Source organism: Melozone crissalis, unplaced genomic scaffold (genome assembly GCF_028551555.1).
Source record: "Melozone crissalis strain CALT ecotype California unplaced genomic scaffold, PUWL_Pcris_2 ptg000019l_1, whole genome shotgun sequence".
Lineage (NCBI taxonomy): Eukaryota > Metazoa > Chordata > Aves > Passeriformes > Passerellidae > Melozone > Melozone crissalis.
In genome coordinates, this window is record NW_026535797.1 from 1,297,501 (window position 1) to 1,307,732 (window position 10,232).

Sequence of the window (10,232 nt, forward strand, 5' to 3'; positions counted from 1 at the left end):
CACGGCTCCCATTAGCTCTGATTGGAGCAGCGCATGAGCGTATCAAGAGCAGAATAATCTGCTGCTCACTGGGTATCGCTCATCTTTTTCCACTCAGAGTAGTCGTACCCAGGTTGGTTTTTGCCTCATTCACAGAAATGATCCCTTTCAAAGAAGTCAAATAAGTTGCAAAGAAATTCGCAAATCCTATCCCTAACAGAGATGCCCCAAGTCTTCCTGGCTAGATCTTTTCCTAAAAAAAATCCAGCTAAATTTTATTACAGCCGAAGGTAAAAAAAAAAATAAGTCCATTTGTATTTAAAATTAACTAAACTATGGATTAATCCTCACAATCATAAAACTGAAAGTAGGCATGCAGACAGGGATAAGACAAAATTCAGTGCATCCATGCCCCCAGGCACAAGTACTCAACACTCTCTGAATGTGAAGTCATTTATGAAGTCCTTTACAACATGCAGTCAAAGAGGTTAATTGAAAAATTTCTTAATGTCATTATGAAAGAACTAGATTAACCCAAGTTAATTCACTTTATTGTTCAAAATAAAGAGGAATAAGCATTGAACTCACTTGCAAATTTGGGGCATGAATTAGGGGTGAGATGTTGTCTTTAAGGACTCTGCCAGTTTAATTAAGATATGGAAAATTACTTATTGTTCTTCACCACTAAAGTGCTAGGAATTAACAGCCAAATGTGATGCCTGTGCCTTTCATATCTCTACCATGTGTTTGTTTGTTTAATACCCATAAGACTACATCATTAAACCTCAAGCACTGATTTCACTAATTCAGCACGAGAGCTACATGCTACAGCAGCAAACACCTTTCCGAGTCAATCATAATTGAACAGCTGGATGTAAAATGCAATATTATTTTTAGGCTCGTCTCTAACTTTGACTTCAAACCACAAGCCCTGTTTTCCTCCCAAACAAAATACCTTCCTATCTTTGTAATGCATCCCCTAAATATAGCGGGAGCACACGGGTGGCACGTGATGTATTTTATCCACTTTATCAGTTCCTTCCAATTAGAGACCCTACAACTGCCAACATTGCTGCACTGCTCCTGTCTTAGTGAAACATAACGCAGGTTGTTTGTTTTCCTTTAGGAAGTATTACTTAAGAGAGCAGCAGACCTTGTTGAAGCCCTATATGGGATGCCCCACAACAACCAGGTAGGTCAGCAGCGCGCTCTTTGTTCCCACGCCGACACGTGTAGATCAATACCTGCTCTGTGCAGGGCTGGCAGAGCATCAGCACGTTGCCTTTGTACACAGCCAGGCTTTGCCAGCCACCTTGAGGGCAGTGTGATGTGATGCAATGCTCCGAGGGAAGCGCTTCATCTTCCCCTTCTCCTCTCGCTGCTCGTTTGCCTATCAGAAATGACAATTATGTGCGAGGTGCCAAAAGCATAAGCAAGCATTAAGGCAAGAGAATAACCTTGAACTGGGGCCAAAATATACAGTGACTAATGGGAAGTCCTAAAGAAATCTGCTCAGCCGAGTGGATCAGCTGTACTGTATTTTGCAAACTGCTGAAAATACAACTCCTGCCTTGGGCGCATAAAACCCCTGTGACGATTTTCACCTGGCTTCCAGTGCTAAACTGGAGTTTTGTGTTAATTTCTTCATTTCTGTATATTTACTGTGTTGAGGAGCAATTGGGCATGGTTGGAACGAGCAGCAAACCCCCCAACCTCGCTATAATTCCACTTGAATCTCTTCGGTAAATTTTTGCGCTATTGCGACTTTGGAGCGTTTGCACAAATCTGAGTTGTCAGTGCTTGTTCCGTGTCTCTCTAGGAAATAATCCTGAAACGAGCAGCTGACATTGCTGAGGCGTTGTACAGCGTGCCCCGCAACCACAACCAGATCCCCACTCTAGCCAACACTCCCGCCCACACCGGCATGATGGGCGTGAACTCCTTCAGCAGCCAGCTCGCCGTCAATGTCTCCGAAACATCGCAAGCCAACGACCAAGGTAGGTGGGATTTCAAGGGTTAATCCTTCACCTTGTTGGCTGCTTTTGGCCCGTTGGTGCGAGCTGATGTCACCGCCGTGTCCTCCCTCTCTCTGTCCCCCTGGCCGTGTGTCTGAGCGCGGAATGAAATGCCGTCTTTAACTTTTCTCGTAATATTTAATTCTCCCTGTTCTTTCATTTACTGTTATCATAAAGCATCTCCGGTGGGGGAAAAAAAAATACAATTGGCAAAGTGTAAAAAGCTCTTTGTTATTCGCAGTAAATATACAGTGTGTATGGTTGGTTTATAAAATAACTATGTCTCTGTACCTCCACCTGGTTTTGGAATATTTACACAGATAAATCTAATTTGATGTCTGTGATTTTAAAACACTTTGTTTGTAGGCATGTGTGACATATATGTTACTAATAAAAGTAATAGTTGATTTAATTTACCTGTTGTAATTGAAAATGCATGTAGTATATTGCATTTAAAATTAATTTTGATACTAATGAAAGGAGGGAAACAGGATTATTAGATATGTTCAAACGCATTTTTTTTTGCTTGCAACATAATTATTAAATTGATTGCTCAGATAGGAACAAATTGTTGTTTAAAATCCTGATTCCGCTATGTTTCCTCTTCTAAAAAGATTGTCTTTTAATGCGTTTCCAAGCTAATAAGCCTTATAAAATTCTGTACTTGCTCTTGAATTAGTTTTCACTGATGGCTACACCTTACGAAAGCTTGTTGTTAGCATAAAAAATATCAATCACAAAATGAAGGCCCCAAAACAGCCTTTTAAAGTAAATCACCGCAACAAAAAAGTTTTTCTTGTCAGCTCTGGCATTTGAAGGTGCGGAGAGGCTGAAAGTTCACGCAGTGTGTTGGTACAAAGCGGGACTCGAGCCTGTTGATAATTGCTCCTAAAGACAAACGTGAAGGCACCTGACACAGCTGGATCGAAGAGAGCTTTTGTTGGCTGTCTGTGCTAAGAGGAGAGACAACATAGAGTGCTCGCGGATGATTTAAGTAGGGTTGGCGTGATAAGGTTATCTCAAGCTGCAAGAGTTGATAGGGCAGTGAGAGACAACTCAGAGCAAAGCTGTGCAATCAATTAAAACTGTGTAATATATGCTGCATGAGGAAACCCCCCAGCCCTAAGTCTATCTTATAAAATAACATTATTTTTTTGGGGTGGGGGGGTTTCTAACACAGTAGGTTACAGTCGCAACACAAGCAGTGTTTCCCCGCGAGGATATGTTCCCAGCAGTACTCCTCAGCAGTCCAATTACAACACAGTCAGCAATAGCATGAATGGATATGGCAATGCCGGCATGCCCAATCTAGGTGTACCAGGTTCCCCTGGATTTCTTAATGGCTCCTCAGCTAACTCTCCTTATGGCAGTAAGTGTCTATTTTTGGTAACACATCATCATATAGATTCATATTTACTACAAAATCAACTCCTTGCATTGTTTTGATTTCCTCTATTGTCAGCTACTGGATAAAAGGAGGGGTGACTCTGGAGGCTGGACGTAAAAATGAAAATAATAAATTGATCTGTTTGTGCCAGAATACAATCTCAGATAGCGAGAAAAAAAAAAAAAAAAAGAATGAACGAAACAAAACAAAACAAAACAAAACAAAAAAAAACCGAAAAAAAAATTGGACTGCGCAATTCGTAACAAAAGTCCAACACAAAAGAGTTTGCCTGTTATCCAGAGAGTGGCCAAGCCAAGGCATTTCATTTTTATTTTTTTATATATATTTTTTTTATATATATATATCTCTATATATATTTTAAGAGGCAAGGCCCTATCACTCTCTTTTTCCGTGTTTGCCGTGAAAACCTCAATCTGAGTCCTGATTATTTTTGCTTTATTGCAGTAGTGCCGTCAAGCCCTACCATGGCAGCCTCTTCGGTCACCCTCCCTTCAAACTGTAGCAGTACACACGGCATTTTCTCATTCTCACCTGCCAATGTCATCTCTGCAGTGAAACAAAAGAGCGCCTTCGCTCCTGTTGTCAGGCCCCAAGCCTCTCCTCCACCATCTTGCACCAGTGCAAATGGAAATGGACTTCAAGGTGAGCCCGATCTCTCTCAATTTTCTCTCTGCTGCCTTTTTTTTTTTTTTTTTTTTTTTTTTTTTTGTGCTTTTTTTTTCTCGGGGAGAAAGGTACCTGGCTGGATTTTTCAGTGCTGTTGTAGTGATGCGAAAAGCAGGGGGAGAAATAGGGTAGAGTGAATGGTCTGCTGAGATTTTCAGGTTTTTAGTTCATTTTTGATGCTTGCATTAGAGCAAACACCAGTTGTTTTTCTGGCATTTTCCCTTAGGAGTCCGTGCCTTAAATTTTAAGGGAAGACTGTATCCCGGAATGCCTCTTGGAGGGTTTGTGTACTCCTGGTGTTTTTATGTTTTCTGAACACATGTCTGTGGATGTTTAAACCCAGCAGTGTTCTGGCAGGACACAGTGTGATTTCCTCACTTTATATAGGGTGCAGTGGTGATTTTAAATATGTCAAGTTAAAATAAGTCAGGTTAAGCCCTTACTCAGTGGACTGAGCTTTCCTGGACTAGGCAGCCCTGTATGCAGTGGTTTGTATGCTCTGGTGGCGCCAGCTCTTACTGTGGTGTTAGAGTGTTTACATCCCTAAATGAACTAAATATTTTAATTAGGGCAGGAAATTTTAATATTTAGTCCTTTTTATTTTGAATTTATAATCCATGTGATTTCATATGGGTAATGCAAGAAACAACTGATAAATCAGTGGCAGAATGTCCGTAGTCACCTGCAGGGTGTGGGGCAGGAGGAATTACGGCACAATGTGAGGACAAAAACACAAACAAGTCACCCTAAAAAGGAAGACTCATGGCCAATTTTGCCACTTTTTGGGGGTATTTTGACATGCATGTGGGTGCATTAGAATCACTGGGAAGGTTTGTTTACCTCTGCTGGAATCTCAGTGCACAGTGCAGTGAATTGAGGCACTTGAGATCCCATTGAAACCAGGAAGGGTTGAGGACAGTCTCATCCCGGGGTCGTCGCTCCTCTTGACTTCCTCAGCTAAGCAGCAGCAGCAGCACAGGATTATTTATCCTTTATATCACCATGACACCCATAATCCAACCAGCACTCACAGGCAAACAGATGAGGGGGATTTTAATTTGCCAAACCAATCCTGGACACCAGCATTTTGTGGGGTGCTGAAGGAACTTTGGAGGGGCATCACCCCAATCCCACAGAGCTGCCTGTCCACCCCAAATCCACTGCAGGATCTCAAAATGAATCTTCCTGTAGCTTGCTCTTAACTTCTTGGCCCAAAAAAACCATCAGAGGCCTTGTTATGCACTCAGGTCAACAAAGAGATGAGAATCCAGATGCGCAAACTCACTGTAGCATGATGCTAAAGGAAAGGATAATTAAATTAACAGTTTTTTGTGTATTTCTTTAGTGGAAGCTACACTGTGTTACTACTGTAAGTAGAAAACTATATCCATATTCTTAGAAAAGATAATCCATTCCTAAAATAATCCAGTGTCCTACTTTCCTCTTTTTGTTAGAAGGCACTGGCATGAAAAGTAAATACTGAAATAAAATAATGAAAAAAAAAAAGGAAAAATGAGATAGTAAAATAAATAATAAAAAATAAACAAAAATAAATATATAATATAAATGTGGTAACATATGGTTTAGATGCGAGGCAGGAAGATCAATGAATTGATTTTGATTTACTCTGATAAACACAATTATTTAAAGATCTAAATTAAAAAGATCCAGATTTTTGCCATTTAAGTATGTGAGTAAGGGTCTTATACTTGAGGTTTTAGGTACTTAAAATCTCTAGATTACCTCAAAGTGGGGTTTTAAGGACAACTGGGAGGGCTGAATAAGCACCTGATGTCCCTTAGTACCTCCCCAGGCCCCCAGTAATTGCACATCTCCATCCTCAGGTACAAAATGCTTTTTGTGTAAAGCTCAGAAGATGACTTGGAATCAGCCCGTAGTGGTTTGTTAAATAGGTCATGAATTCAGCTCTTAAGCTGAGCCCAACCTTGCTTTGCACTAAGCTCTTTCCATGCCCAGAGAACCCAGTGAAGATCTAACCATGCCTTCAATCCCTGGTTTTTGGGTGCTGCAATCCATGTGTTGAAATTAAATAGATAATGCACAGATAAATAAATAATTCATTAAATAAAAATGGCCAACTTTCCTCTGTCAGCTGAACCTGAGTCATTTTGTGTTGAGCAGAATGACCCAGAGAAACAGGCAGAATGTCCTTCTGGCCTGGTGCCTAGGGCAGCGACTTCCAGGGCTGTGGCAAAAAAAATTGCATAATTTATGCGAAGTAGGCAGCACCCCAAGGCGATGCTCAGTGCTGTGGGAGTTAGGGAACTGGCATGGAATCACAGAATCCTGGAATGGTTTGGGTTGGACGGGACCTTGGAGATCATTGAGCTCCACTTTTGGGCAGGGACACCTTCCAGTGTCCCAGGCTGCTCCAAGGCCAGTCCAGCCTGGCCTGGGACACTCTCAGGGATGGGGCAGCCACAGCTTTCCCCATGCCACGGCCTCAGCACCACCTCACCTCCCCACCCAGGAGTCTCTGTGAGCTCCTTCACCATCCCAGCAGAGGCACCATCCCTTCTTCCACCTTGATTCTTTGAGTCAGTTCAGACTGAGCTCACAACAGGCCTCAAATTCACCCTTTCATCCTCACATCTGTGCCTTGGCCTGAGCTGCAGCCAGGGCTGAGGGGTAGGACAGGGATGGGTTTGTCAGCTCCTTCCTTCATGAGGCATCGCCAAGAAAAACCACCAACACTGCTGTGTGGGTACTTATCTACACTGCATTTGATACATAGAGTTCATTAGGGAGCTTCTGCTTCTTCCTTCCTATTTTCTCAGTCATTTGTTGTCAGGGAACTCTTTTTAAAGTTTAATTAGTTGCTTTCTGGACTCTGTACAATCACCTTGAGAGCTTTCTGATCAGCACATTTTCTACATTAAGGTAAAATATGGAATTTGAGAGCTGCAGTCCAACGCAGCTGAAGTTTTTTTGGTAATCTTCAAGTACAGAATCTCATTTTAGGGCAGGGTGTGAAGGAGCTGAGGAGATGTCACTGTTAGGAATGGCCACATTCAGGCAAGCCAAGGGGCAGTAAGAGCTCACTGGTGGTGCATAAGAGGCAAATCCTGCAGTTTATGGATAAGCAGGGCCTTGGATAAGAATGGATGAGAATTCAGACAAGGATGGTCCTTCTGTGGGGATTTGGGGGTTAATTGACCCCTCCCTGGTGGGTAAACCACTGTAGGGTATCTCTGTGTGGCAAAAATGCTGCTTGTGGTGCACCTAAGTTGGCGAGAGCCGCAGAATTAAGCAGCTCCAGCTGGACCTCAGGGGGGTTGTTTTGTCCCCTAACAAAGGGTTAAACAGAAGTTGAGCTGCCCTGATTTCTGGCTTGTGCTGATGCAACCCTGAGCATCAGGACCACCCGAGCCCACCACACCAGCAGCAAGATCTTGCTGCCTGTGAGCACAACCCCAAAACCCCTCTGTGCTGTAGGACCTGCTGCCCAAGAGTGAACAAGGAGACACCTGTAGGTGACACTTTTTTGGTAAAGACATCCAAGACAATTTCCAGTGGAAGTTGTTCTTGCTCATGACAGGGGTTTGGACCAAGATGGTCCCTAAGATCCCTTCCAACCCCAACCATTCTGGGATTTGGTGATTCAGCAATGAAGACAGAGGTTAAGAGTGAAGAAGGCAATCTGGGAGACCTCAGAGAGGTCAGGCTGGGGGCGATGCCAGCCAGGGCTCCCCCTTGCTGCCCCCCATGCATGGCCAGCTGCTTGGCCATGGTCAGCCTGAGGAGGGCCAGCACTCAGGAGCTGCAGCTCTTGCAGGAGAACTGTCCCCCTGCCGTCCCCAGGGCCTGGCTCACTCCTGTGAGTAATCCCACAGAAAAGGGCTTTTGGGCCTTATCCAAAAAGCCACAATCTTGTTGACTCTGAGTGACCTCCACAGTCTATGATCAGAAAGTCAAGTACTCACACGAATTTTTTAAGAGCAGAATCCTGCCATGTGTGTTCCTTAGGGCAGAGAGGCTTTTCCTGTTTAAAACAATGAGCATTAAAGGTAGAAAAGAAATTTTTTAGTGAGAGACTACTGGCTGGCTGCGAAGTTGGAAGCACAATATGTGTTCAAAATTTGGTTTTCAATTGTAATTTGCTTTCTATAGATTGTGAAAGATATTGCTCTCTGATTATAGGACTATTATGCACAGCAAAAGGCTCTCTATATTCTTTTAAAATTGCATCCTGCTTAATTTTCTGATCTTCCTCCAGATGAAAGTATTGAAATTATTATTAAAAAACTCACCAGCTCATTTTTCTTTAAGAAGGCGTTTGGTATCAATTTGCACAGCAGGAAGCTCAGTGCAGAAATTCACAATTGTCAAAGATTGCTTCTAAAATAAATTGTGAAATGCACATCTGGAGCACCAGCCTTGCACCCCCTCTCAGACTATGCCACAAAGAGAGCTCAACAAAAATGGTTAAATTAAAAACTGAGATGTTTTTTCTTTCCTCCGGAAAAGTATGGCAGCGGATAATCTAAATTTTCACACAGCAGAATCATAGCATGGTTTGGGTTGGAAGGGACCTTAAAGCCCATCCTGGCCTGATGAGGGGTGGAACAGAGGACATCCAGTGAAGTTTGTGATGTTTTTTTGAGGGTGGTCAGGTCTTGGCAGGGGCTGCCCAGGGAGCTTTGGAGTCCCCATCCCTGCAGGAGTCCAAAGAATTTGCTGGAGGTGACATTCTGTGTCACCTGTGAGGTGGGGATGGGGCACAGATTGGACTTGGTGATCTTGGAGACCTTTCCCAACCTAAATGATTTTTGTGATTCTCTGAAAACACGATAAGGAAACTGAATATTTTGGGTAGAAAAGCTCTCTGCCAATATAACCACTGTTCTCCAGTTAAATTTTGTAACTTAAGTTGCTGGTTAGGTTTAAAACATTCATTATGAAGAATGTTGCAAAATTATAACTTCAGTTTTGATTTTGTTTTTTTTGACACGTTTAACTGGGGAGAAAAACGGCAGAGTTGGAAGATTTTATCCTGTTTCACAGACATCGCCTAAGCTGTGTTTTAGGGAGGTTTAGCTCCATCCAAATCCACAGAAGGCTCTGGCAGGACCAGGGGCTGCTCTGGGCTGTTGATGGTGGTGTTACCTATGAAATGTGTACAGACCCAGCTCTTCCAAACCATAAAGCTGCAACGGCGAATCTGAAATAAATTAATATTGTTGAAATTAATGAACTGAGAAATTGAAGTTCACATCGCTACACGAACAAATTTATTAATATCTGTTGTACATAAATTAATGAGAAATAGCATTACGGCAAAAATTAAACAACACTAAAATTAAAGACTGTCTGAACTGTGCTTCTACCAAAGAGTTAACAAGGAAAAAACAGTGGTTGTTGGCATCTCAGTCTTTTTCTATTAAGAAACCCCAGGATATGACTGGTCAGGGGTATTAATATCATGTCTTTTTATGGTGTTTGAGCTCTGGGGTTGGGAGAGGGTTTAGAGCTCTTGGTTTTGGTTTTGGAGAGTCCTTGGCATTCTCAGTCCTGCTTTTATCGTGAAGTAGAATAGCGGAAAACGAGGTTTTTCTGCCCAGGGCATGAAGAGGTGATTGCTGGGGATGCCCCCAAGGGATGGGGATACAGCCAGAGGAGGTTTCATGAGCCTGGGGAGAATTGAGCCTGGGGAACCAGAGATGTTCTGATGTTCTGCCCCCAGAGCTCCTTTCTCGAGGAGAGGCTGTTTGGGGTGATTTGCTGGGAGGAGCGTCCATGGTCCTTGCTCTGGGGATGCTCTGCATCCTCCCTCCCTGTCCTGTGCGGCTCTGAGCCCAGCCTGCCAATAACAGCTCCTTTTCTTCTCTTTTTCCTTTTAGCCATGTCCGGGCTCGTAGTCCCGCCAATGTAAAGTCACTTTTGTTTACCTACCGTAGCACCGAGCTGCAGAGGATGGGCTTAGGGGACAAGTTTAGTATATTAAGACATGCTGATGGAAGCAGTATCTTCACGCAGAATCAGCAACAAAACCGAAAATGCTACAGGAAAAAAATTAAAAAAAAAAAACCCCACAAAAATAAAAACCCCACAAAAAAAGGAAAAAAAAAAAAAAGACTTTGTTTAAAGATTTTATTTAAACTATTAAGAATCTACATGCAAAACAACCTACTTCTTCATGAACA

The 10,232-nt window shown here is 42.7% G+C and overlaps 1 protein-coding gene across 10 annotated transcripts in view; it reads left to right on the plus strand.

Annotated features, from left to right (window-relative positions):
- EBF3 (EBF transcription factor 3) overlaps positions 1-9,978 on the plus strand; it is a 120,127-nt gene extending 110,149 nt beyond the window's left edge. For 5 of the 10 annotated variants that reach the window (XM_054276677.1, XM_054276678.1, XM_054276679.1 and 2 more), the window contains 5 exons: positions 1,106-1,171; positions 1,799-1,976; positions 3,178-3,363; positions 3,847-4,044; positions 9,930-9,978. In XM_054276677.1, the coding sequence (XP_054132652.1) occupies positions 1,106-1,171; positions 1,799-1,976; positions 3,178-3,363; positions 3,847-4,044; positions 9,930-9,961 (660 nt within the window). In that variant the 3' untranslated portion in view covers positions 9,962-9,978. Of the gene's footprint in view, positions 1-1,105; positions 1,172-1,798; positions 1,977-3,174; positions 3,364-3,846; positions 4,045-9,929 lie in introns of all 10 variants that reach the window. The other 5 variants (XM_054276682.1, XM_054276683.1, XM_054276684.1 and 2 more) reach the window with 3 other exon arrangements.
- Positions 9,979-10,232: the final 254 nt, after the last annotated feature.